Consider the following 27,650-nt stretch of genomic DNA (forward strand, 5'->3'; position numbering starts at 1 on the left):
AAAAAAAAAAAATTAACTCATTTTCAAGTCAATTCCAAATAACTTAACAGAACTTTCCCGTTTCTTTTTCTCAGCTGACACCCTCTCCAAGTAGGTTTCATGATCCAGAACCACAAAGACATACTCTCGTGCGGTTCTGTTCTTCCACCAGAAATTGGACTGAAAATCACTTTTTTAGCTCAGCCAACTAACAAGTATTTACGGCATGCCTGCTTTAGGCCCAGTCCTGGACAAGGCCCCACGGGGTTACAAGAGAAACATTAAAACTTGGTTTTCCACTTCTGGTCTAACTGGGGAGACAAGGCATGGAACACTTGGAAAGAAATATCAGAGAATATGACTTAAGAATCCCATGGTTCAGTGTGTACATATTCTAGGAGTTCAAATGAGAGAAGGATCCCTTTGGGCCAGACCTTGGATGGAGACAGGTTGGACTTGATCTTACATTAACGTGTGGATTGGAATAAACCAAGAGCAGGCAGGGAGGGAACGAGTATGGCGTGTGTGTGTGTGTGTGTGTGTGTGTGTGTGTGTGTGTGTGTGTTTGCCAATGTGGGTGGGGAAGCAGGGACCCTAGGCAGATGCTTTTGTCCAAATGTCCAGCCTTCAGTACATTGGTAGGACGTGTATTCAAGGGGCAAAGTGTCCCAGACCCCCAAGTTTCTGTTACACACACATATGTTATTTGGGGTCTGATTTTGTTGGACTCAAGGAAAGAAAATCTTCCTGGGGCTCCTTCTTTCCATCCTGGAGGTAGGCTCACATTGTCTTAGAAAACCGAGCCAATGAGATGTGTGCCCCTCTGAGTCCCATGTGACCTTCCTGCCTGGGGCTCTGGAGGCAGGGCATGACCTCGGCACCTTCTTGGGCCTCAGTTTCCTCATCTGTAAAATGGACAGATGGAGCCTCTGGTGCTGTCCAGCTCTAGGTCTTAGGCGCTGTGACCTTGGGCAGTTTCTTCTCTAGTTTCTGAGAATGCCCACAGGAGCCTGGCCCACAGCCAGTGTTGTGTTTGTGTCTTCAGGTCCTGCCCCCTCTGAGAGATGTGACCAACCGCCCTGAAGTCGGCAGCACCGTGCGGAACAAGCTGGTGCGCCTCATGACGCATGTCGACCTGGGGGTCAAGCAGATCGCAGCCGAATTCCTCTTTGTCCTCTGCAAAGAGAGAGGTAGGTGGAGGCCACCTTCCCTTACTTTCTGCTGGTACTCTTCCTTGGGGACAGAGGAGAAGTGCCTTTGAATGAGAGGTCCTCATTGGTCATCCTGGAATGACAGTCAGCACTTACACCTTGCTGGAGGAGAACAGAAGCAGATGCCTCCAGGTAGTGCTTAATGGCAAGTCATTTCTGTTTGCCTTTAGAATTCAGCAAAATGGACAGAGGGGCACAACTGGTCAGTTCATCCGCAAAGTCTGCACCACTGTGGGGAGCGGGATGGGAGTCACCGGGCTTCACCTTCCTGGGGTCATAGACCCCTTTGCTAGTCTGCCGGAGCCCCTGAACCTCTCCTCACAATCATGCTTTTAAATGCATGAAGTCAGATTCACAGGATTGCAAAGGAAACCTGTCATATTGAAATACAATGAGCAAAATGTGAAATATTCCTGCTGCACAGACTCCCTGAAATCTCTCCATGGGCCCCAAGTTAGGGACCCCTGCTACACTGTACCGGTACAGAAAATTTTCCCCCTCGGAAATTGCCTTTACCAGTGACATCAGGTCTGGTCACTTTATTCTTTGTCACAAACAATTACTCTTTGTGAGGGTAGGGGACACATGGGAAATGCAGGTGACAGAAGGATAAAAGAGTCAGCACTGGCCCTGGAGTCAGGAGGACCCAAGTTCAAATCCAGTCTCAGACGCTTACCAGTTGCGTGACTCTGGGTAAGTCACTTAACCCCAATTGCCTCCAAACAAACAAAAATACATTAAAAAACCCCAAAGATTTATCACTACAAATTAAATTTTTTTAAAGATACTCTTTTGGAGCTATTATGGCTTAAGTATTTTATCACCAGACAGCCAGCTCAGTGAAATTGGGATTCTCATGATTGATCATATCTGTGGTCATTATTTAGTCTTCCAGTGGTCTGGAAGTAGAGAGATTTTTGGATAGTATATGTTCGAATGCTGTCCTCCAAAAAAAAAAATTAAATTTAAAAATCAGGTCAGCCTCTGTTATCCAGAAGGATTCATGTCATAACTCCTCACTGCCTTTAAGATCTCGATCAGCATTTATAGTCCTCTATAATCTGGTTTTCCTTTCTTTCCATCATTCGTTGTCTTGTCCATATTTTAACCAGGCTGATGTACTTCCTTTTCTCCATACATGGCCACATCCCATCTCCAGCCACCATGCCTTTGTCCAGGATGTGCTTCATGCCGGGAATGCCCTCCTCACCTGTGCCTCTTGGAGTCTCAGCCCCTTCCAAGAGGCTTTTCTGGATTCCTTTTGTTGTCAGTCCCCCCTTCTGTCCCTTGGTATTTGTACCTCATGTTATATCTCCCTAGTAGAATAGGAGTTGCTTAAGGGCCAAGAGGATGGCATTTTTGTCTTTGTATTCCCCTACACCTGGCACATAGTAGGCACTTTAAAAAATGCTTTTATCAGTTGATCCTTTGATGAGTCTCTCTGGTCCTTGGCTGACAGAGACAGTCTGTCGCCAGGCTAGTCCTGGAAGCCCTTCTGGGTACCTGCCTTCCATGGGCCCAGCCTTCAGGGACCAAGGGCCAGAGGTGGGGACTGAAGAATAGGCTGTATTAGGTAGAATCCCCTTTGATTTAGCCAGAAACAACCTTCAGTGAAATGCTCTTTAATTTGAGATTTGGTGAACCCCTTATCTGCATCACAGCGTCGTTAAGAGGCACTCTCTAAACTGTGAAGTACTGCTCTAGTGCTGAGGTCATGCTGACCTACAGGTCCCTGATTCCATGGACTCTGAACCTCTCAGGTTTAGGCCGTTCCAGAAGAAGGCCTTGTTTGCTCTCTTTCTGGAATATGGAAATCTCCACCACCACTCCCTCTCTTGTCTCTGTGACTCTCCCTCTCTTTTGGTCTTTCTGTCTCTCCCTCTCTTTCTTCCCTCCATACCATGTCTCTCTCTGTCTCTCTCCTCTCTGTCTCTCTCCTCTCTCTTTCTCTCTCTCTCTCTCTCTGTCTCTCTCTGTCTGTCTGTCTGTCGGTCTTTCTCTCTCTGTCCAGCCCAATCTTCTCTTTTGTTTCCTGGCCTGTGTATCTGGGGTTGGCCATGGGAGCTTCATGGTCTCCCAGGCCTCTTCAGCCTCGCTTCTTCTCCATGCACAGAGGGAGCGTGCCGAGCCGGCCTGTGCAGCTGCCCCCTTTGTCATCTCTCACTCTCTCAGCATCTGCACTAGCAGGGGAATGAAGGGATGAATTCAAAAGTATAAGTGCTTGCTGTGTTTGTAGCAAACCAGAGCAGCCCTGCCTTCACGGGGCACACGTTGGACATCTCCAAGCCTCCTGTCCCGGATTCTTGATAAGAAATGGTGGAGACGCCCTGTCTCAGTCCATTCCCTAGAGAACTCAGCTCTTCACACTCCCCCCGTCAGAGAAGGGCTCTCAGCCCCGTCTGCATGTCCTTGTCTTAGCCTGCTTCCTCTCTATTCCTGACAAAATCGTCCATCCATTGCGTTGCCTCGGCCTTTTTTGTTTTTATTTTTGGAGGGGAGGGAGGCGAGGCATTTAGGGTTAAGTGACTTGCTGAAGGTCACACGGCTAGTTAAATGTCAAGTATCTGAGGTCGGATTTGAACTCAGAACCTCCTGACTTCAGGGCCGGTGCTCTATTCACTGTGCCACTTAGCTGTCCCCTCAGCCGTCATCAAAGGCTCTCCAAGGTCTCCATGACCTGTCTGCTTGTTCCCTCCCCCTTGGTGACTGTCCCCATGGTTTGCAGTGATTTCTACCAAAGCTCCCAGTGTCCTTGCCACCTTATTTAATGATGCTTCCTTCCCATGCAACAAGATGGCGGCCCTCAAGTACTTGGAGGATTGGTCCTCTCAGTGGAAGAGAGAGTTGATTTGCTTTGCTTGGCCCCAGAGGCCCCAAAGAAAAAGATTTAAATTCAGTATTATTGAGCCCTGAGCAAGGCAGCTGACCTCTGTTTGCCTCGGTTTCCTCCACAGTAAAATGGGGATAATAAAAGCATCTGCCTCCCAAGGTTGTTGTGAGGTAATCTTTGTAAGGTGCTTAATAAAGTCTTGTTCCCGTTCCCCTTCCTTGCCGTGCACAGAGGGCACAGTCCTCACCACTGCCGTGCCTCCTGGAGGCACCTGCTGGGAGGGCACGGGTACTCGCTCACGCTGACGTGGCTGTGACGGCCGTCCTATTCTCTGTGACTTTGTAGTGGACAGCCTCCTGAAGTACACCGGCTACGGCAACGCTGCGGGACTGTTGGCGGCCCGGGGCCTCCTGGCGGGAGGAAGAGGAGACCACTGGTACTCAGATGACGAGGACACGGACACCGAAGAGTACAAGTCTGCGAAGCCCAAGTATGGTATTAGACGTTGTCCGGGCGCCCTCCCCTGTCCTGTGGGTTCTCTGTGTCCTTCTGTCCTGCTTTTTCTTTCATCTGCCAAATGGCTCCTTCCTTGTGCTCGTGTGGCCTGGGTGGCAGTGGTCCAGGCTTGGCTCCCATGGATTTCCCAAGAGTTTTCCAATCTTCCACAGAAGTGGTGGGTGTAGGTGATATGGGCAGGGCAGGAGGACAAAGAACAGTCTGTCCCGCTGCCATGGCCTTTCCCAGGTGGCCCCAGAGAGAGCTCCAGGGCTTTCAGGTGCCCATTATCTCACTGAAAGCAGTGTCTTCTCACTCTGCCTTCCTTTCCAGCCTCTAAGCCCTTGTAAAGTAGAAAGACCAGCTAGATAGTCTGGTCATTGATTATTTCAGGTTTGGTGAGCCCCCAGATTCTAGTCTTTCTTGAACCTCCCGTGCAGTCTTTATGAATGGGCAGGCTCATGAAGTCACCGGGGAAGAAGCGATAATCGCATTAGTACTTGGGGACTCATCTTTGCCAAATGCCCTAAATGACATTAGAGGCTCAGGTAAGAAAAGCAGAGCCCCAGGGAGGCTCAGTGGCGTCAGAGGAGCAGATCTAGAGGCTGCAGATGCCTTCCTCACTTGTGGTGCTCTTGGCTTCCACCGACGAGGAGTGACCTCCACTCTTGTCTTTGGGATTTGCTGACCCAGATAATATCGGAGGGTGATGGTCTTCCTTTTTGGCCATCATCAGTGGTGCCCAGCATGTCTGGTCCCCTCCTATGACCTTTCAGACACTGCTGGGGACACACACAGTGGGAGCCTGGAGATTAAAAAATGACATCTGTCAAATGAGAATGGGTTTCCCCCCCTTCTTAAAAAATACAAAAAGAACAAAATGAAAACGAATGTGTTTATCTACTCTTGAATCCTAGCACAGACCCTCCCAAGCATCACCGTGGAAGTAGGCTATGAGAATGGCTCTAAGCTTCTAATTGTTTGGGAAGCTTGTGGCAAGCTTCTTATGGAAGAGGGGGGATGATTGAAGGGCTCTTGGCAAAGTTCGGATGCAGTCAAGTCCCAGCTGGCTCCTGTGCGGGGTGGACTCAAAGACCAAACTTGCTCAGATAAAACCATCAGCGACCCTTTGGCTCACCAGAGCAGCTCCCAGGGGTAGTTCCCTGAAGGCATTGTGTACCTGAGGCAAGGGGATCCTGGTTCATTTCTTCTACTCCTTATTACTCTTTGTTCCTTGAATTCCATCAGTCAATCACATAGGAAGGGCATTTTCATGCCGAACTCATCAAAAACTCCATATGGGAATGTGAGGCCTTACAATCCACCAACTGAGAATTCTAGGAATTTAAAATGAAGGAGAAAGTGCAGGAGGCCTGTGTCCCGGGAGGGTACGTATAAGCAGTGAGCCAGGATGGAAAGCCTAGGTTTAAAAGCTCTCTCTCAGTGTCTCCTAAACAGCGTAACGAGGTAACAATCAGAATTACAGCCTGTAATCTTGCCTCCAGATCTGCGCGCTGTCAGAAGTGAAGCCAAGATCTTGTATGGGGCTTCTTGTGTTATAGTATAAGAGAAGGATCCAAAATGCACCACAACCAGATAGGAATAAAGGATTTAAGAGTAACCCAGGTCAGAGCCAGCCCTTGTCCAGGGGCCCCTCAGAGTCAGCAGAGAAAGCCCAATTGTGGCTCATAGCACGTTAGCTTTCTGAGAAAACCTATTTCCAACAAGAAGCGGGATGTCAACTGTTGCTGTGTTGTCTCTCATGTCCTTTCAGGGATCAGCCCTTTAGTTCTCATATCCCAAACAGAAACCATCTTCAGCCTTCTGCCTTGTCTTAAACGTGTATTTTCTAGAACCAGGGTCTTAGTCCAAACACAAGAATCTTCTCAGTCCAGTCCTGTTAAAATGGGCTTTCAGACCAAATATCCATTTCTCAGGTCTTCATCACTTGACTCTTCAAATAGGTCTTTGTTTTTAATCTTCAATTCTCTCCTTCCCTTATGAGAGAAAAAAAAGTCACCGATTAGATGTTTCATTTATTGCCTGAAATTTGAAAAAGCTTCTTAAATTAGTCTCCTTTTTGAAAGGGCTGCTAAGCAAAGGCTTTGGCTAAGAGGCAGAACTGCTCTCCTCTGGGAAATGATCCCATTGGACCTCAAGAACTTTCTCCCCAACAGGGGAAATGAAAACTTTGTTGATGTCCCACAGAGCTTTGCCAACCTAATTCAGTTTATAAAGTCAGTCTTGGATAGAATCGATGATCCCTCTCCCCACAAGGTGCCCCTTGTCCCCTCCACCCTTTGAGCTCCCAAGAGCAAACATTGCTGATTTTCTTACACTGTACATTTATTCCCCATGGTTGCTATTGCAGGCAGAGGTAGAGAAGCTGTCCGTCCATCCAGTTGGCCTTAGCCCAGTTGTCAGAAATGAAAGTGGATTCTGATTAGTGCACCAAGGTAACCAGTAATCCTTTAGAGGAATCTGAGACCCCGAATTGTATGAAGCTTACATTCATGCTACAGGGGACAGTTAATATCGCAGCAATCCTTTTTGTGTCAAAATAAATGTATTTAATGGACTGGAAGCCAGCCTTCTGCTGTTGGCACACTTGCAGAAATCACAGACTTAGAATCAAGCTTGAGCAACATGCCACACAAGCTTTTGGGGTGTGTGTGTGTGTGTCTGTGTCTGTGTGTGTGTGTGTGTGTGTGTGTGTGTGTGTGTGTGTGTGTGTGTGTTCCGCACTCCGCATGCCGTAGAGCAGATCACTTGTGACTTTGACCTTGGTCTCATTTCTATATGGGTTAAAACTTCTCATTCTTTCTTGCTCGTTTTAATCCAACTTGAGTGTATTCTGCAAATGGCTATCTTGTACCCCTCCAAACATCCTCTGTTTAGGACAGGGACAAAGACTGGGCCAGTGATGTCAGTTGTGTAGGGATCCTCCCAGACAAGTGCCGTCAGTACCCCTCCTTCACTTTACAGTCTTGAAGAGTTGTCTGAAGGGGAAAAAATAGTTAGCTAACAGGTAGAGTGTCCGGGGTCACATAGCATGTGTCTGAGATGGGATTCAGGGTCTGCTCTCTCTCTACTAAACCGTGCTGCCTAGCCAGGATAAGAGTATTCTCCTCCTTTTAATTAGGACATTACTGAAAGGTGTAAGTTCCACCGAGAAAACTCCCAGGGGCCTGCCATGCCAAATTCTGTATTTTTGCTTTATGTAATATTGCTTAAAAAAATATCCCATCTGCTAAGGTTTATAAGCCTTTCTGTTGTATACAGTTTGGGTTGTGATGATATATGGCTTTATGGGATTTAAATTGTATCACAGGAATCTAGTAATTTAGTGTAATTAACTATTCTATCGTATTTTTAAGGTTCCTGTCTCCCTCCAGCCCAAGGTTGAAATGGACTATTGCTTGTAGTCTCCAAACAAGCCCTTACCCGTTCGTGAGATGTTTGGTTTTATTGTCTCCCCCACCCCACCCCTGCTCCCTCTCATTAAGTACTTGGGCCTGCAATTTGGGCATTGTGCCCCCATTGGTATCTTGCACGCTTTGGGCTGTGCTGGGCATTCTGCGTTAGATTCAAGTTCCTTCGGATTGATAACTGTGAATATTCCATAATTTAATTTATTAAATATATTGTTCTATAGTGAAACAGAAAATATTAATAATATGTCATAATTGTAGATATTATTTTTTTTAAATGCTTGATAAGTCAGCTTTTTTGGCACAAGTGAGTACCTTCTCATTAGTCCTAAAGTTTTTTATCCTTCCTTCTGAGGCTAATTGAATAGACTTTCATTAGAATAAGCTTCCGTAACTCATCAGCCACATGGTTCTTTCCCATACTACCCCTGGTTCTTTCAGACCTCAGATTCCTGCATCAGACTGTTGATATCAGGCAGCTTGACCTTTGTGAGAGTCCATTAAAGAAGGTTCTAGTCTGCCTTTTTAACTTTCCTGCTCTCAGAGCTTCTGTCTGCCTTCTCCCATAGAGCAAAAATAGGGAGGGAAAGGGAGAAAATCCGGTGTGGCTCTTGGGACCCCAGAAGCCCTTGTGACAAGCCTTTGCCTGTCGGAGGGCATTGACGCTTCCCTTAGAATGGACCATCTTCCCTTCCCAGTGCACACTGATCGTATAACCTGACTCCTGGGTAGAACTCCCAGGGGCTATTTTTCTTAAAGGGGCCAGGAACCCTTACACTGGACATTTTGAACAAAACTTAAATTAGATTTTTGAAAAGACAACTAGATTTAGTTTGTGGCAGCCTATAAAAAACATTTTCCACTGCCCTCTTTTCACATTCCGTGTGTCCCTGTTGATCTGTCCAGTGGCCCAGAGTTAGCAGTAGGCATAATGGTCACAGTGACGATGATTTGCATTTATGTAATGCTTTAAGACTTATGAAGTGTTCACCTTACAGCACCCTTGTGAGATAATACAATGTACGCACATTATCCCCATTTTACAAATGAGGCAACTAGGGTTCCAAGAAGAAAATTGATTTACTCAGGGTTTACTCAGACAGTGTTAAAGTCAGAAATCGAATCCAGGTCTTTTGACTTATAATTCCCATTCGGCTATCCTGTCACCAATCCTTGAAATATCAGGTTCTTGTTGTTAGTGCTTTAAGGATTGGGGACTGTTTTATCTCCCTTGAGTCTCATAACAGTCCTTTATGATAAATATTGTGGCTATTATTCTCATTGGACAGAAGAGGGAAACAATGGAGGGATCTGGTTTGGTCACACAGTGTCAGAGGCACGATCCAGATCTTGGTCTTTTCTGACTCTGTGTCAAGAAATCTTGGCTGCCTTGGACATATTTCTGACTTTCATCATGTCTTATTGATGTCCAGCCTGACCTCTTCCTCCCTCTGCTATCGACTAACCTCATCAGTCTCAGTCCTGACACTCATTGCTGCCGACAGTTTACAGAATAGCTTTATATTCAAAAATCAGCCGTTGCTGTAGAGAGAGAAACTAAGGGTCATGATAGCTGGGACGTACTCAATCCTTCCGGGGTCTGTGGGGGGAATGGTGTATTTCAAGTCGGGAGAAGCTGGTTTGAAGCCCACCTCCAGCACTCACGGGCTGGGGGGCCATGAGCATGTTGCCCTCTCAGAGAAATAGGGAGATTAAATTAGCAACATTAACCTCACAAAGCCATGAGGATCAAATGAGAAAATTCATCAAGAAAGTTTGGAAAACAGTATTATTTAAAAGTCAACTATTATTATAGATTCTACAGGATATATAAAACTCTAGTCTTAAAACATCCCTGTGAGATTCATTCTCCCATGCTTTCCCAGTCTTGCATTGGGCATGGAGTTTTCGTGGTTCCTTCCTCAAATGTCTCTTCTAGAAACATTCGTCAGCATGACACTTTTCTCCCATGCTTATTTAGCATCAGGTGTTCTTGCTCACTAGAATACGGGTCAAGGAGGAAGCCCCAACTCTCCAGGAACTCATTTCTTCTTTATAAGGCAGCTGTCAAAAGCTCCCTTCAAGACCAAAGTTTCTTGATGAGTGAGTTGCCATAAAGTGCAGCCCTTTTCATATGCAGGGACCCCCCTCCAGGCCAGGCCTTATTTCTGCCCCGCTCTTGATTTGTAAGAACCCCCAGCTAGGACCTGGATCAAGCCTCATTCAGTGATGAGGTTCCATCATCATTATCTTCTCTGCTGTGCCATAGTGGTCACAAATAATGAAGAGGGATGACATGTCCCTTGTTTTCCATAGGTCAGACTTCCTGGGACATCATCCCTTGTTGGATTAATTGTGTTCCACTGTGGGAGAAACATCCCCCACTTTTCTGATAGTAAAATCAGAATTTTCCTTTCTTGGAATGGAAGGTTCCCTGGAAGCCAAAGCCAGGCTTGGTGTCAGCCATTTTCTGAACATATCCGATGTATTTAATACAATGCTACTCCCCTACCTTCCGTCACCTAAGGCCTGACTCCTTCATTCTCCACCTTCTGACCACAGCCTAAGAATGTGATGACCTGAAGTCAGAAGACTTCAGAGACATGGTCACTCAGTGTCAGAGGCAGGATCCTCCTGGTTCAGCTCTTGGCTTTGCTACTTATGACCTGTGTGAGCCCTTTCTGGGCCTCTGCAAAATAACGAGATTGCATTAGAGGACCTCCCAGGTCCCTTCTGGCTCCAGACCACCTATAAATCTTCAGATTTGACCCTTCCCTTCTCTGGGCCTCATTTTCCTCCAAGAAGGGATTGAACTGCATAGTCTCCAAGGTCCCTCTCCGCTCTAGATTCTCTAGATAATTATTTGCCCCTCTTGACTTTTCAGCCAGTGAGAGAAACTGTTCTGTTAATATCATATATGTTTAAGCAGATGATAGAAAGATGGCAGCAACATTTTCCATTGTGGAGTTTGAGTGCTTCTCAGGCTCTACCTTACAAAATTCCTATGTATTTTTAACTAACTCCAGGCCAGGAGTTTGGCCCTTTTTTCACCTCTTGGCTTCAAGGAGGGATAAATTCTACATTCACTCGTCTTTTGTGGACGCTCCGAAGTTACCTTTTGGAAGACCCAGAGAATACCTCTAGGACAGAGACATCCTTTTCTCACCTTTTTCCTTTGAGGCAACTGAACAGAAGGAAATAGAAAAGAAGCTTTTGAGTTATTTGGGCACTCCATGAGAAGCATTCCCAAAGACACTTCTAGGGCCAGTCCAAGTTTGCTTAGTTAAGACTGAGAAGCCTCCACTCTTCTCTTGAACCTTCTAATAGGAGCACCTAACAGGTATGCCTTCAAGGAAAGGTGGAGCAGGTGGAGGGTGAAGATTTGAGTTGAGAGAAGGGCCCTTATCTGAGCTGTGAGAGACAAGAGCCCTAATTAGGAAAGGAAAGACTTGGCTGTCAGTTATTATCAGGGATGCCTGTCCTCAACAACCTTGGCCTGAGCAGTATAGCACTGTATAACTTTCTGCTGGTTCCTTCTAGCCCCTGAATAAAGCTGGAGGGTGTCCAGCATAAGTAACTGTCTTCAAGTGGCCTATTGCACAGTAATTATGTCCTTTTATCTCCCTCCACTCCCCCGCCCCACAAAAAGTAGCCCAGCCTTTGGTGTAGTGGAAAGCCAACTGGGTTTCAAGTTCGGGTAGTACTGTTGCTGATTGTGTAACTTAAGGAAAGACCCTTCCCCATTCTAGGCCTCAGGTCACTGTTCTGTAAAATGAAAGGCTTATAGGAAGATTCCTTCCAGTTTGGGAAAATGAAGGGACCAAGATCGAAGTACGCCTGTTAACAGGTGCTAGAAGATGACACTAAGCCAGGAGTAAACCTGGGGTTTGATATTATATGAAATGATTAAATTAAATTTAAATTTAATATATAAACTTATAATTAGATACTGTATAAAGTGATACCCCCCAAAACTTGAATATTTTACCTGCCTCCTGAGAAATCTTATGCTTTAAATCAAACATACTAAAACGCATTCCGCTTTTTTTCTTTTTCTTGAACTAAATACTGATGACTCTCAGCTTTACTTTGAAGTACTAATTGGCATGCTATTATTTCCTGTCGTCATTTCCCAGTGTGTTTTTTTAATGTTTATATTTTATGTTGTATCACAAAACTAACCCTCCTTTCTGGGAGATGAGTTGTCTCCTTATGAATAAGATTTGTATCTCCACGATGATATCTTCTACTGGACCCAATTCCATCAAAATGTGTGCCTAACAAATAGACACACGATTTTCCCCTGGTAGACCAGTCAGTCTTAATTTTTCTCCTCCAATAATCAAACTTCCTAGATCCAGCAAAGGAATTTAAAAAAAAAAAATAAAAAAAGCTCTCACGGAAGTCCTATGGCCCTAACTGGAGAGTCATCGTGAAATGACTCTTGAAATTGATATGGGAATTATTTCCATATCCTTTGGCCATTAGACTCTTTCTCATACAAATTGGCTTTCACAATGTGGACCAGAGAAAGTAATGAAAGAGCATTCTTTTAAAACATACAGCATAACCTTTTTTTCTCTTCATAGCATTAATCTTATCACTGGTCATTTAGAGGAGCCCATGCCAAACCCCATAGATGAAATGACAGAAGAACAGAAGGAATACGAGGCCATGAAACTTGTCAACATGCTTGATAAACTTTCCAGGTATTGTGTTCCCATCTGGTTTTGCTTGGGATTGTTTTTTATTTGGGGTTCTTTTTTTAAATTTGTCTATTTCTTTGTCTCTCCTTGAGAGTGCCCTTAGGATTCCAAAAGTCTTCCATGATGAATGGAGACAAGGTGGCCACATCTCTCATGGCCCTTGTGGCTTTTCATACCTGCCATGGCTTGATCCAGGCTAATCCAACAAGCATTTATTAAGCCCCTGCTGTGTGCATTGGTTTTATAAAGAAGAATGAAAAACAGCCCCTGCCCTTAAAGTGTTTACATTCTACATTGTGGATACAACCTACATAAATAGACAAGCATATACATAAAGAGATCTTCACCCTTTTTTGTGTCCTGGACCCCTTGGGCAGTCAATCTATGGAATCGTGTTTTTAAATACATAGGAATGCAAAGGAAGCCAATGATATTGAAGTAAAGATGCCATTTTTCCCATCCAAGCTCACAGATTCCCTCTACCACCCTCCCTGTTGCCCCCAAGTTAAAAACCCTTGATTTATATGACCATTGGAAAGAGGGAGAGAGAGCGCAAGAAAATAAAGAAAATCGAATACGGCTTCCCATTCTCTGCCTATGGTGGATGTGCCTTCTTGCCTTTTTTTATTTGGTATGTGAAGGCAGCCACTGGCTTAATGGAGCATTCACTGATCGGAGCCTGTCAGTCTTCAGAAGGGGCCATATGTTGGAACCAATGCTTTTGCTAATCATTAGTAGTTCCCCTCCCTCCAATCATAATGTTTGATTTTCATTTTTGCCATCTTATGTTGAGGCTCTGACCATTAGAGAATCTCATTACTCTGATACTTGAGGGATCTCAGGTTTTATCGGCACTTTCTCCACTGGTGCAGATTGTAGCTGTTCTGTGCTTTAGTAAATAGCTTTTGTGAGTTGCTGTGGCCAAAGAAACCCGTGCCCTGGTGGGCAGCTTTCTGGTGATGAGCCTCTCCCACCTGAGTGAGGCTGGTCCGTCAGGGTCAGATGTGGTCACCTTGCTTGTGACTTGATACCTTCCCACCTTAGTGTAGGACCTTCCAGAGGCTATGCTGGGGAAGTCTAGCCTTGGAGGATCCAGAGTCATTGTGAGGATGAGACCTCGGATGAGGCTTTCCGTGAAGTCAGGAGCCCTGAGAGCGCCACGTCTTAGAACCAGTGCCAGTGGGCACCAGGCCACAGGCATCATGACTTGGTTGGTCCTGTAAAGTTGGGGATGTTAGATTAAAGTTATAAGGGGACCTAGAAATTAGTACTAGTGCAGACCCTCTGCTGGCTCAGTGTAGGGTCCATATTTGGTCTACTTTGAATAGTTTTCCATCAGTTGCCCTCAGAATTAAAAGATAAAGCAATGGGAAAAAGTAGGAATGATCATTGACAGAGAACCAGCTGCAGGGGATGTTGTATGGAAGGACCACAAAGGCTGAAATCATTCGTCATGAACTAGGTATCTCTGCTCTGTTCCTTAAGTTTAGAGGTCATCCGTGTTGGTGCTATCAAAAAGAGAACTGTAGGGGCAGAAAGGTGTAAAGCTTGAGTAGGATGGGGTTTTTGCTTAGCTAATCGTAAGCCCCTGGCTGTTTCACTCTGGTGTCTTTCTCCCAAGGTGCTCTGAGTACCTCATCATCGCTTTCATGGGACTAGTAGAACAGGTCATCCCTTTTAGCCAGCTGTAGCTGCCGCCATCTTGGTTTCATAGACAGGGAAAGGGAAGCACAGAAAAGTTGGATTCCACAGTGATGTTGTGACTTCCAGGGACCCTGATCAAAGAAATGACCAAGATGATTATGACCAGCCCTTTTGGGTTGCACAGAGAGAGTTATTGATCCTGCCTCTTGCTTAAAGATCTGGGACTCCAAGCTGGAAAGAGTGAGAGTTGGCAATAGGCAATGGTGCTTTTCTTCCTAGGTCCAGGTGCTGCCCTCAGTGAAGCTGATCATTGAATCTTCTCATTCTCCATTGGGTCCCCAGGGTTTTGCAGAAAGCAAGGCTGATGCTTACCCTCCTCACCTTGCACCATGTGCTCTGCAAATTATAACTTTCTTGGTGCCAAGGTGAAGTAAGATATAGGAGGGCAGGCAGACCAAGAATGCCACATACATACCCTTTGGTATGTGATGGTGAAAGTCCCAAGACTGGCCAATACCCCAATTTGGAGAGATCATATTGTTGCCCTATAAAATACCCTAGAAAGGTTGGAGATGAAAAGCCCTCACAGATTTACTTTGTGGAGGGGAGGGGGAACTATTTCTCTTCCTACAGACTCTTATCCAATGAATGGCTCCTTTGATCCTTGGCGTGCGTGCCCCTTATTAGACAGACTTGCAGTCGTTCTACTTAGTGTCTCCAGGCCTGAGGTAGAAAGAAGCAGCAAACCAAGTCACTAGACACTTTCTCTCCCAGCAAAGGGGGCCCAGGTGGAAGAGGGAGGGGAGGCCTTCTGTCTCTGACTCATCTTGTCCTTCCTGAATTCAAGGAGATGAAAAGCCCCCCCTGAAGGCCCCCTGCAATGCTAGCAGGCACAAGGTTTGCCTGGGGTGACAGCCAAGCCATTGGGGCTAATCCAGTTTCATTTGCCTTGATTACAGCCCCTAATGCTCCTTACTGCCTATCCCCTGCAGAAGAAAATGGTGAGACCAGTGGGCTTCACGAGTCAACAGACCAAAAGGAAAGCCCCGGTGGCCTTCCTGGGGGTTTCTTAAGTGTTTTCTCTTCACCTCCTTTCTTTTTCATCCTGAGAGCCATTGACCAGTCCGTGGGCCCAGCCACAAGGCGCCATTTGGCCTGGCACCAATAACGTTGCCCCACTACTGCTCTCCCCTTCCATTTTTGCATTCATTTTGGGTCAGTGAATGTTGTCTGCCCCTATCGGGGCCTCAATCCCAGGGCCTCACACCCAGTAGAATGTAGGCTCCTCAAAGGCAGGGCCTGTTTTAATTTGGCCTTCGTAGTCAGTGTCCAACACGGTGCCTGGAACACAGCAGGCACTTAATAAATGCTTCAATCACTGGATTAAAATGAACCCAATTATTTAAAAAAGGACAGACATTTATTAGGCACCTTCTGTGTGCAGAACACTGTCCTGGGGACTAGAGGAGCTACAAAGTTAAGGCAAGGTGGACTTGTTGACACATCATGCCGTCCAAGTGCGCCCCGCCCCAGCAGAGAAGGCCCCGCTCCCCCATCCCGACCCTCGGTCCAGCGCCTGGTTGCGCTCCCTGACCCTGACGCCTGGGTGTCTAGCGGCCCTCCCTCAGTTGGGCGCCTGGTTGCGCTTTGGCCGGGGCTTCCTCCCTGACCCTGGCGCCTGGGTGTCTAGCGGTCCTCCCTCAGTCAGGCGCCTGGTTGCACTCCCTGACCCTGAAGACTGGGTGTCTAGCGGCCCTCCCTGCTGGCCCAGGATTCCTCCAGAAATGCCCCTCCACCTTGCACATGGGCCCAGTATTTCTGAGGGTTGTATGGGTGGATCTTCAGCCTTTGATTCTTTCAGTAAAACCTATCCTTTCTGTTGAAAACAGATGCTCTCTCCACTATATCACGCTGGACTCTGACGGCCTGGGTTCGTATCCCAGCTCTGACACTGACTAGCTGTGTGAATTTTGGGCAAGTTTCTCCATCTTTCTGAGGTTCAGTTTCCAACTCTGTGAAAAAGCAGTGGCCATGGTCAGACTCAAAGACGGGCAGCAGCCATTGCTCAGGTGCATGTAGAAGCGCCCGCTCCTCCCCATCCCCTGCCCCCGAGTGGTGGTCAGCATCCTCTATTTAACAGAACCCCTGGTCTAGGTTCTAGGGTTGTTAAGAGCCAAGGACGCCCAGCAGGCCAGGAGTGTGTGAGACTTTGTAAACCGAGCCTTGCCGAAGTTCAGAAGGGAGCGAGGGCAAGAGGGGCAGGCTTGGTGCTAGCTCTTTAATTTGATGGTAGATTCGTGGTTTCATAGGCAAGCCTCTTTTTTTGTCTGTATATGGAAACGTTTCATGTTAAGTGACTGTAAAGTTCATGTTAACAACATATTTGAATGTAAAATAATATAAATTATTACAATATTTATCGCAAGTTTTTTTTTTTAATCTAAAACTAGGTTTTAAAGAGAAGGGTAGTTATAGTCTAAGTAATTTTATTCTGTTTGGGAGAGACACAGAGACCGCTGGGAAGGAGAATTAATCTGAGGGAAACTGGTCTTCGCATGTCTTTGGTTTGAAATCCCAAACCTGCCCTTAGAATGTGAGCCCCTTGGAGAACAGGGATTGTCTCATTCTTTGCCTCTGCGTCCCCACCACCTGCACAGTGCCTGGCACCCAGTAAGCGCTTAATAAAGACTTGTTGGTTTAGCGATTGATTTCTACCAACCAGTGGTCTCTAAATGACCTCCTTGGCCAAATGAGGGGATTGGACGAGATGATCTCTGAGGTCCCCAAGACAGTGTGCGTGGTGGAAAGGGCATTGAAATGAGAATTGGGAAGCCGGGCCCTGCGGACCCGGCTGGGTCACTAACCTCCTCTGGGACGGTAGGCATCCCTCGTCTTGTGAGTGTGAAACAAGGGCTTTAGACGGGAGGACCTTGAAGGTCCCCACCAAGGCCGATGCTGGTGGAACCCAGTCAGTTGGGCTGCTCCCCAGCACCGCTCCCCACGCAGCTCGGGGGCAGCCCCGGCTGCCTGAGCTCCCATCTCAGGCTTCCGCAGGAGAGAAACTCCAAATGAAGCACTCTTCGCTGGACACTCGCTCATTTTGGGTGCCTTCCGTCTGCAGCGCCTAAGTCTCCCCCGTCAGGGTAAGAGCGTGGTCGGTCAGTGCTGCCAGGGCCTTGCCCCATGTGCCGTTGGGCACACTGGCTTTTCTTTCTTCCCTTTTCTTTTGTCGTATGTTTTATTGGTGTCGTTACATCCCAGTCATTTCTGCACCCCCCTCCCTCCAGATGACCCATTTTCCCCCGAGCATGTGTTTGCATTTCTCTGCTCACTCCCCAGTGTGCAGTCAGGCTCCAAGGCGGCCCCAGACTGAAGAATTGAGGCTTCACATGGCAGCAGTTCTGGGCTCTGGAAAGGCAATGCTGACCGCACGAGGGGTGGCAAGCCCCACCAAGCTGGAGCGCCCTCACATGGCGGCCAGGAGCAGACCCAGCTGGCTACATTTGGAGGGTCCCAGCCTCGGAAGGGGGGCCACCAGGCCGTGGCTTCAGCTCGTCAAGGGGAAGAATGGCGGTCTTGGTTTGTGGTGGGACTGTTCACCCTGAGCGGGTGGAAGAAGAAGAACACTAATGTTTGAAGAATAGCTGTATTCCAGCACATGCGCTAACTGATGGTTGGGGAAGAGACCCAAGGCCTGGAAAGGGAAGCTAGTCTGGGATTGAAAATCTTCTACAGAAAATCTCCATGCAACACCAGTAAGAGCTGCTGGTGTTTCTCTTCTCTGTCTCTCCCCCCTCCCTCCCTTCCTTCTTCCCCTTCCCCTCCTACTTCTTCCCATCTCCCTCCTCCACTCCCTGTCCCTCACACTCCCTTCTCTGTGTGTCTTTCTGCATCTTTGTCTCTGCAACTCTGTGCCCCTCTCTTTCCCTCCCTCCCATCCTCTTCCTTTTCCTCTCCTCTCCCCATCTCTCCCTCTCCCTCCCTCCTCCCTCACACCCCTTCTCTCTCTGTCTCTCTGCCTCTCTCTGTCTGGCTTTGTCTCTCTGAATCTCCTGCCCTCTCCCTCCCCATCTCTCTCCATTCTCCTCCGTCACACCCCTTCTCTCTGCCTCTAGAGCCCTTGCCCTCTGAGTTTGGGGGCTACAGCCATGAGAAGTCTCTCCTGCTCCCTTTGGTTCTTGGTGTTTTCTCCTGCTGGGATGGCCGGATTATTGATGTGGAACAGAAGGAACCCCAGAGGACCTCTCCTCCAAGCCCCTTGTTTGCATGAGTAAACTGGAGTATACAAAGGGCCAATGACTTGTCCAGGTCCCAGCTACTAAGTATCTGAGGTGGGATTTTCACCCAGGTGGATGACTGTGTCCGCACTTTGTAAACCCTGCAGGAGAGAGTCACTCCTCGAGGGCAGGAACCATTTCGATTTCATAATCCTGGTACACAGGAGGCACTTAATACTTGCATATAGGCTGTAGCACATAGCAGGCACTTAATAATGCAAATTAGATTTGATTGGAAAACCCAGTCATGGGACCCAGGCCCAAATTCTTGACTTAACTCTGCCTCACAGACTGCTGGCCTTTAGAAAACCTGAAGTCACCATGGGGGGGATCTTTTTTCTCTATGGGAATGGAACAAGGAGGGCAGGGCTCCCGTTGTTACTGACTGCCTCAAGCCTCAGAGTTGGCAGAGTTATTTCTGTGGATCTGTAAATGTGGGTAGTTCAGGATTACCCCTGGGACTCAACTCTCAAAATAAGGTCGTCGTTCCTGAACCTGGAATTTCAACCGACTCATATATGGTGCCGTGCCTCCCAGACTCAACGGAGGCCTTGTTTTGATGGGTCATTGTTGAAGAGAGGCTCGGCATTAATTACAGTGTTTTATTTATATACTTACTTCCCCCTCCCGTCTTACAAATGTTAGGAGGAATTAAATATTAAATGCCTAATTTAAAAATGTCAGGGCTCTTTTTCCAAGCCAACCTTATATTAATAGCAAGAATCCCATTGCCAATGAAATGATTCCCAATTATCCCAGCTTCGGTTTTGTTAGACATTGAACAGAAGTCAACAAAACAAGTATGTAACCAAACCTGGCTAAATGACGACCATGCTCATTAAAAACACAGAATTAATCAGGGGGTGATTGAAGGAAGCCGTGGCACAGTGGAGTTTTCTCTCCCCCCCCTTTCTCTTTTCTTCTTTTCTAATCATAGAACAAAATCATGTTACATAAAAGGATCGGAACTATTCTTCAGCACTCAATTAGAGGGAGGTGAATAGGTCCCTTACATGCTTCTTTGTCGAAAGAGCAGGCTGGTGTTTGTATGACTGCCGGCTCGTTACGGCCCCTGTCATTAAGTCCGCATGTGTCAATCCTGCCCTGGCGTTCACGGCGGCCAGACAAGAAAGGAGCCCCCCTCCCCCCCTAGAAAACAAGGGAGTGGGTTTGGAGTCGTTATCAAGCTAAATGGCGAGCGAGCGAGAGTCTGAGGCTTGTATAGGTAAATTCGGAGGGGGTTCTCAGGAGACCTGCAAGTGGGGACCAGGAATGCATTTTACCAGCCACTTAGTTGTGTCCTATTTCCTAACAAGTGTCCTTCAATCGCCTTTATTGTTTGTGGTGCAGCAAACACGGGCTGCAGGCGAGGGTGTTCTCGGGCTCCCAGGTCAAGTAAGGTGTTTGATCAGGTGGCTGGTGGACGGGATCTGGGGGTACAAAGTAGAGCCCTTTGTACTCGAGCCCCCAGACCGCACTAGATGGACTAGGTTCATGTTGATTTCTAGGGAAATGATTGAAAGTTAAAATAATTAATAATTGATGGCAGATGGATGATGCTTCATCGTTCTCCTCTCCCATCATCATCTTAAATGTCAGAGGAGACTAGAAGCCTCCAGGTTTATTAGAAGTTTGGGGACAGGGGCGGCCAGGTAGCACAGCGAGTAAGAGCACCGGCTCCAGTGTTGAGAAGACCTGGAGATCGAATCCCGGGCTCAGACACTTAGCACCCACCCAGAAACACCTGGCCGTGTAACCTTGAGCAAGTTACTTAACCCCAATTGCTTAGGGGCGGCCAGGTGGCTCAGCGAGTAAGAGCACCGGCTCTAGTGTCGGGATGACCTGGATCAAATCCGGGCTCAGATACTCAGCACCACACCCAGAAATAATAACTGGCCGTGTAACCTTGAGCAAGTTACTTAACCCCAATTGCTAAAAAAAAAAAAAGAAGAAGTTTGGGGACAGACCATACCAAAGGAGCGTAGGATTCAAGATCAGAGCTGAAAGGGACCTTAGTGGCCATCGAGTCCAAGGAAAAGGTGCCTGTCGACATCTGAGGGCAGAAAACAAAAAAGCATGGATAGGCTCCCCTTCGTCCCACATTTAATGGGTTTTTCCAGTCTTGCCTGAGAGGGAACATTTTGGAACAAGTAGGTTGACTCCCTGGCTCTCCCACTCATTACGATGTGTCTTGGGGCGAATCCCATAACTTTTCTCAGTTTCCTCATCTGTAAAATGAAGGTGTTGAACTGAATTGCCTCTTACAGCTTATGTCCTCCAAGGCGGTCAGCATATGGCTGCCTTCTGGACCCAGCCCAATAAAGGCTGTGTTCCTGATTGGCCAGTCAAATAGAGTCTCTGAACAATTGTGCGTTTGTGGCACATATTCTGTGGTTTCTGTCTTCCTTGGTCAGGTGAGATGCAAGGAATGAGTCTCTGTAACGGCACCCACGTGGTAGACATTTACTCTGTGGTTCATTAATAAAGGAGAGGGGAAATCTGCCCTTAACTTTCGGTTAAGAAGGATTGGGTGGGACAGAGTTGTTAATCTTTAGAATAAATTTTGCTATGATAGCAGTAGCTAATTCCCCTGGTCAGATGGCCCTTCCCAGTAATTACAAACTCATTGGGCAGTTGTTTTATCTCCTTGCTGGGGAGGGGAGGGGTCTTTTTAGAGAGGCCTGTGCTTTGTTCATCAGCTGTGAGTGGACTCAGACTCCACCTGGACCCCTCGCTACAAGCCTTGGCATGGACCCAGGCCGGCTTTAGTCATCTGCTGACCATTTTGCAAAACGTGACTGTTCTCCATGTGACTGTTGAAAAACAGGCAGAATTCTTTGATTGCTGGGGGATTCGTGTGTCCTGATGAAGGAAATTGGGCTTAGGGCCTAGAGTTTTTAATGTTCCACAAAGGTAGCCACATGAAGTTTTGTGCCTAATAGTTGTGCAGTCCTGTTATTAGCTACAGTCACTATTAAGTGCCTTCTGTGTGCCAGGAACTAAGGCTGTACGTGAGGCAGTTCCTGCCCTCAAGAACTTCTACTGAGGAGGCACACTGCATGTTCACAGATAAATAACTATAGGAGAGGATAAGGGCTAGACTCGGGATTTCACTGGTATAGGGAATTCCCAGGTGAGGAAACTCCCTCTACCAATGCAGGTTGTACCTTCTCTGCAACTTATGGTGTTAGTTGCCTATAGCAGTGAAAGGGTAGATGACTTGCCCAGGGTCACACAGCCAGGATGTGTCAGAGACAGGGCTTGACCTCAGGTCTTCCTTGCTTTGAGGCCAGCTCTCTTGCCCCTACACCAAGCTGCCTGGGCCTTTGGGTGCAGGATCGACATAAAGGAAATACAGAGTGGTCTTCCAAGAACGGAGGCTGACAACGTGAGGCATCAGCAGAAGGCCTCTCTAAAGACATGGGCCTGGAGCGGCCTTTTGAAGGGGTTTCAAGAGAAGGAGGTCACGCCTGGTATGGGGCATGGCCTAAGCAAAAGCACCAGAGCATGCTTTGGGACAGGAACCAAGTAGGGCTTACCTCCTCCAAGGTATTTGGTTGGGGTGTAGAATGAGGTAAGTCAGGCTGAAAGGATAGACTGGGGCCATATTGGAAAGGATCCCCAATGCCAGGCAGAAGAATTGTAGTTACCCTGGAGGCAAATGAGAGGCACAGAATCTTGAGTGATGCTGTGACAGTCAGACAGTCATTCAAGTACTTTAGGAAGATAATAGCACCTAGCTTTCGTATAGTACTTTTAAGGTTTGTGAAACTCCTTACAAATACCTCGTTTTTATGTCACAGCTATGGGAAACAAGTGCTGTTGTCCCCATTTTATAGATGGGGAACTGAGGCAGGTGGAGGTGAGGAGATTTGTTCAAGGTCACCCATCTAATGTCTCGAATTTGGGTCTTCCCGACTCCAGCTCCACCATTAACAGTTGCACCAGCTTGCAGTATAAAATGGAATAGGGAAAGACCTCAACTGGAAGGCGATTGTAGTAGTCCAGGCGAGAGGCAGCGAGGGCCCGAGCTAGGATGGTTACAGTGTGAGCAGTGTGGCTGTGGGAGAAATGTTGACGGAAGAAGAATGGGCAGCATCTGGCAACTGGTTGTATTTGGTGAAGGGGGCACGGAGAGTGTGAAGGCAGGGTCAGGGGTGCAGACCTGAGTGACCAGAAGAATAGGGTGCCCTTGACAAAAATAGAGACAGTTGGAGGAGGGGTTGACTGCATGTGGATAATGAATTCTGTTTGGACACGTTGGGTTTGAGATGCCTATAGGATGTGCTAGTGTTGATGTCCCATGGGTCGTTGGAGATACAGGAGTGGAGGTCAGGAGAGAGATGAGTGCTGAGTGTGTAGATTCAGGAGTCACTGGCACAGAGGTGATGGTTGGATCCACGAAAGCTGAAAAGATCATGAAGAGAGTGTAGCATGAGAAGGGAAGGCCACGACAGAGTACTTAGGCACACTTGTGTGTAGAAGGCAGAATGACTCAAAGAGCCTGAGAAGGATCAGTCCAACAGGGAGAAGGAGAACCGTGAAAGCAACATGTCATGAAAACCCAGGGAAGAGAAGACATCCAGATGTTGCAGAGAGGTCAGGAAGGATGAGGACTGAGAAGGACAGTACCTACAGTGATGTGATCATGACTTCTCAAATGATTGAAGCTTTCAGACTCACCAAATTCATACCCTAATAAGAATCCCCACTACAGGAGAGCTTGCAAGCAGGCGCCCAGTCTCTGGCCCCATCTCCTGCCTCGTCCCTTCTGCCTAACCTAGGAATCTTGTTTTGAGGAGCCTTAAAATAGTCCTCTAACCTCGCTGGAGTTTTCACCATTGGCATCACTCGAGTTGGTTTTCAGACTTATGGAAGCAGCCCTGGGCTGTGGCTGTGGGCGGCTGCCTTGTGACATTTCTGTTGGTGTATCTGACAGCTGACAAGCTGTTCTTAACTTGTCCATGGACTTCGATCCTGCTGTTTCTGCAACACACCGTTCCGCTGTCCATGGCTTAGCCAAGTCAGAACCCTCCTCTTTTGTCCGATCTGAAGACAAAGCACAGTTGGGCCAAGGGAGTTTTCTGAGCGAGATTCTTTCCCTTCCACTTGAAATCTTTCCCCATCATTTCAGCCACTATCATGTACTTTCTGGTTCTAGATATGGGTTTTGTTTTTGGTTTGGTTTGGGGTTTTTTTTTGGTTTGGTTTTAGCTTTGGGTTTTTTGTTTGGGTTGGGTTTTTTTGTTTTTTGTTTCTCGGCTGGGCTTTTAGCGGCTTCCAAGCATTTTAAGGGAATTGTAGAAAATGCTGCTGGTTGTCTAAGGTAGGGAAAGGATCTGAATTGGTTAGCTTAGCACTCTCTTTGCCATAATCTCCGTGTAATAAATAAGACCATATGAAAGGATTAAATAAATCTTTCCTAATACTTTTTGATTGGCTTAATCAATAATTAATCATCTTTAGATGAGGCGTAACTTGTGGAGTAGATATAATTGGATTAGCCATGGAGAGGCCACTGGGGAGCTTTGAAGAGATTAAAATGGCTGTCAATCCCATAATTAAACTGCCACAAATAAAAGCAATCTTGTTTTAAAAAAAAAAAAAAAGAGGAGGGTGAAAAGACCCAGTGAGCAGGGGGAAGGGGGCTAATTGAACACCAGGCAACAGGTACTTCAGCACCACAAGAGACTGGACAGAGGGAAATGCTGATGTATTTTGTTTCTATTGCCCCCATTTAATGGTGTGCCTGGTTCGGGGGGACAGGTGAAATTTAATAATTCTCTCAGCTTTTCCCCCTGCCCCAGAACAAAACAGAGCCACGAAAGGGAACGTGGAGATGGCTTTTTACTTAAAATCGAAGAGACCTGCCCCTTGTCCAAAGCCCATTTAGGCCCTGACTTTTCATGCCTTTTAATTGGCTTAGTAGGTTTGGCCTCTGTGAATGAAGCCTTTTATCTCCCTCCCTTCTTCCCCCCTTCCCGAACCCCTTTCATCTTTCTTGTTCCAAACACACAGAGAGAGCTTCAGGAAAACACTTGGTTTTAAAGACTTTTTTTTTTTAAAGGATGTGGATTTGGGGGGAGGTTGGGGTGGGGTGGCTGTGTGTGTGTGTGTGTGTGTGTGTGTGCCCGCACGCGCCCACGCAAAAGCAAGCAGGAGATGCTGGTGAATACTTTTTCCCCCTCTTTCTTTTCTTTCCTTTTTCCAGAGAGGAGGTGATTAAACCAATGGGTGTGAGGCCGGATGGGACAATGGCTCCTTTGGAGGAAACTCTTTGCCAGTACCACGTCACCAAGGAGAACAGCTCTGACTCCGACTGAAAGAATCACCTGCCCCACTCTCAATATCGCTTTCATCAGCATCTTTCTCTGTAGCCCCAGGGGGAATCTTTTCTCTCCAACATCTAGGCCCTTGCTTTGGCTGGAAGCACATTAACTGGTTTACTTCTTCAACGTCCGGGATACTGAAAGGGGTGATTCTGTGGGATTTGCAATATCGGAACTGAGGCACTGGTACAGAATGTCAATGGGGTGCATTGACCCAAGGGCTGAGGGGAGTGGGAGGGGGGAAGGTGGGGTTGATGTGGAGGGTCAAAAAAGGGACCGTTTTTCACCGGGATGGGGCTGACGGGCCACCTCAGAACCCTGGCTCTGCAGGGGCCCCAGTCAGAAAGGATGGCATATCCGCCTGCCCTGTTGGACCAGTGCCCCCTCCACACTCCCCCGAAAGAAAGATGGCATTGAATGAGGGCTGAATCATGTTCTGTGTGTTCGATCACGCCTGATCAGGTGAAGCCAGAGCTGCTGCTTCATGACCCCAGTACTGTCCCCCCACTTACCACGTCTCAATTCTATTTAACTCTATCATACGAATATATATGTATACCACACATGCACGTGGTGGCACAAAGGCAGCCCCCAGCCCGCATTCTTCTCTAAGTCCATTGTTTGTAACTCAGAATGCAATTTCCCATAGAACGGCCATTATGCATGGTGGTTAGGTTCCTAGATCAGCCTAAAAAAAACACAAAAAAACCCCTATTTAATCCCCCAACTCTATTTAACCTACAGTGTCCCTGATGTATTGTATATAATAATAATAGAATAGTTTCTAGCTGATACTGCCCCTATGGGGAATGTGCATTCTGAGTTCCAAATCAGACGGCCTGGGATACTGGCCCATCACCCCGGCAGTGGCAGTAGGGCTGGGGTCTCTGGCATCGACAGCGGATTGGGGGGTGGGAAGCATAGGGGAGACCAGCTTTGGGGGCTGAGGAAGCCACAGGCTTAGGCCTAAGTGCTGGCTTTGTCAGTTGGGGGCCGCCTCTCTGTGTGTCTTGTGTCTCTAGAGATCCATTCATTACCGTGTATAATCAGGTTGTTAATGGTAACTTTATATATTTAAAAAAAACAAAAAGTAAGGCCACACAATTGTTGATTACTGCTCATTTTATTAGGGATGTTCATTTTTATTTTTCGAGTGTGTCAGGAATTTAGGACCGAAGGGTAGAAAAATGAATCGTGTCATAGAACGAGGGACCTACTAGATCAAGTCAAAAGGAGTTTGGTTTCCTTTTTATACATATATAGATAATGTGCTTAACCACTGCCTTTTAAAACTTTAAATTAAATAAAATATTGGGGTTGATTCAGCTTGGCCATTGGTGTGTTTCTTTATGGATGGGTAGAGTAAATGTTAGTGCTGTAGAGTCAAAAATTCTTAAGTTTGAAGAGGGCCTCTGGGGTCATGGAGTCCATTCCCCTGCCTCTATATGTCTTCCATCTACAGCTTCCTGACAGAGGATCTTGTCAGTCCCAGCTTGAAACCCCTCCAGTGAAAAAGACCTCCCCCTTTACAAGGTAATGTGCCCTGTTCTCTTGTTAGGAAGGGAAGTCAGACTTGGTTGTGGGGAGGTGGCAACATGACCCCAAGTTGCATCCCACCCTTTTCCTGTAGAGCCAACACAACCACACCTGCCCATACCCTACAGTGCCCCCCCCCCATTTTTACCCTTTGATGAACAGGTTCCCAGCTTCCCCTTTCCTGAGTCTGAGAGTTGACTTTGGGGGCAGTTAAATCCCAAATTAGCTACTACCCAGAGTGTGTGGGGAAATGCTTCTATCATGCCCTGTCCCTGAGTCACCTCATGACGGCAATAGACAGCTTTTGGAGAGTGAGCTCTGCATTTGGGTGCAGCGACTGGTAAGCGCAAGCCTCACCTTTCCTTTCCATCTTGGGTGGGACAGAATGGATGGATCATGGTCTGGATCTCAGGTCCCCTTACATTATCTTCCCCCCACCCCAAACCACCCTTCTTCCAGAATTCCCTGTTTACTCCCAGGGCCTCTAGTCATCAGCCTCCTACCGCTCACCCAGATTGACGATCTCAGCGTCCTCTTCAGCTCCTTACCCTCCCCCACCTCACAGATCCAGTCAGCTGCCATTTCTACCTCCATGTTAATCCTGAGTTCAGGGCCTGATCACCCTCTCCTAGACTATTACAATGGTCTTCTAACTCATCTCCCAGGTTCTAATTCCTTTCTGTTCCATGCTGCAAAAGCAATTTCCCTAAAATGCAAAGACATTCCCCCATGACCATGTCATTCCCATCCTTAATAAACTCCAAGGTCTCTCTATTGCCTCTAGGAAAAACACAGCTCATCTTGATCTCCCCTTTTAATTTCAATTTTTATGTAATTTTTATAATTGCACAATTATTAGTACCATAGTAACACTGCACTATTTACCAATAGGCAAATGTATACATATTGGGGGATGCATCCCCCAAAATACTTTACTGATAAGGTTTATCAGTAATAATAAATGATCAAAAATGTTTAAAGACCATAGGCTTGTTCCAAGGTGAAACTGACCTCCTTCCTACTCTGCCTGTGGGTTCCAGTCCTGATGCAATATCAGTGTAATCCTGTTCTACCATTTCAAATATTTGAAAAAAGCCAGTGTGTTCCCCCCTGAATTTCTCCTTTCAGGTTAAATCTCAGTTCCTTTACCCATTCCTCATATGGCAGGCTGTCAAGACCCATGGCCATCAGAATGACTCTCCTCTGTGTGAG

General features: G+C 47.0%; 1 protein-coding gene across 5 annotated transcripts in view; it reads left to right on the plus strand.

Annotated features, from left to right (window-relative positions):
- The window catches only part of RIC8B (RIC8 guanine nucleotide exchange factor B), a 96,724-nt gene extending 70,492 nt beyond the window's left edge, over window positions 1–26,232 (plus strand). For 3 of the 5 annotated variants that reach the window (XM_069082000.1, XM_069082001.1, XM_069081996.1), the window contains 4 exons: window positions 1,025–1,169; window positions 4,366–4,510; window positions 12,536–12,655; window positions 24,785–26,232. In XM_069082000.1, coding sequence (XP_068938101.1) covers window positions 1,025–1,169; window positions 4,366–4,510; window positions 12,536–12,655; window positions 24,785–24,896 — 522 coding nt within the window. In that variant the 3' untranslated portion in view covers window positions 24,897–26,232. Of the gene's footprint in view, window positions 1–1,024; window positions 1,170–4,365; window positions 4,511–12,535; window positions 12,656–16,185; window positions 16,275–24,784 lie in introns of all 5 variants that reach the window. The other 2 variants (XM_069081997.1, XM_069081998.1) reach the window with 2 other exon arrangements.
- Window positions 26,233–27,650: the final 1,418 nt, after the last annotated feature.

The sequence above is a fragment of the Petaurus breviceps genome, unplaced genomic scaffold, assembly GCF_028583685.1.
Source record: "Petaurus breviceps papuanus isolate PSGF00001 unplaced genomic scaffold, PetGlider_PUasm1.0 156, whole genome shotgun sequence".
Classification (NCBI taxonomy): domain Eukaryota; kingdom Metazoa; phylum Chordata; class Mammalia; order Diprotodontia; family Petauridae; genus Petaurus; species Petaurus breviceps.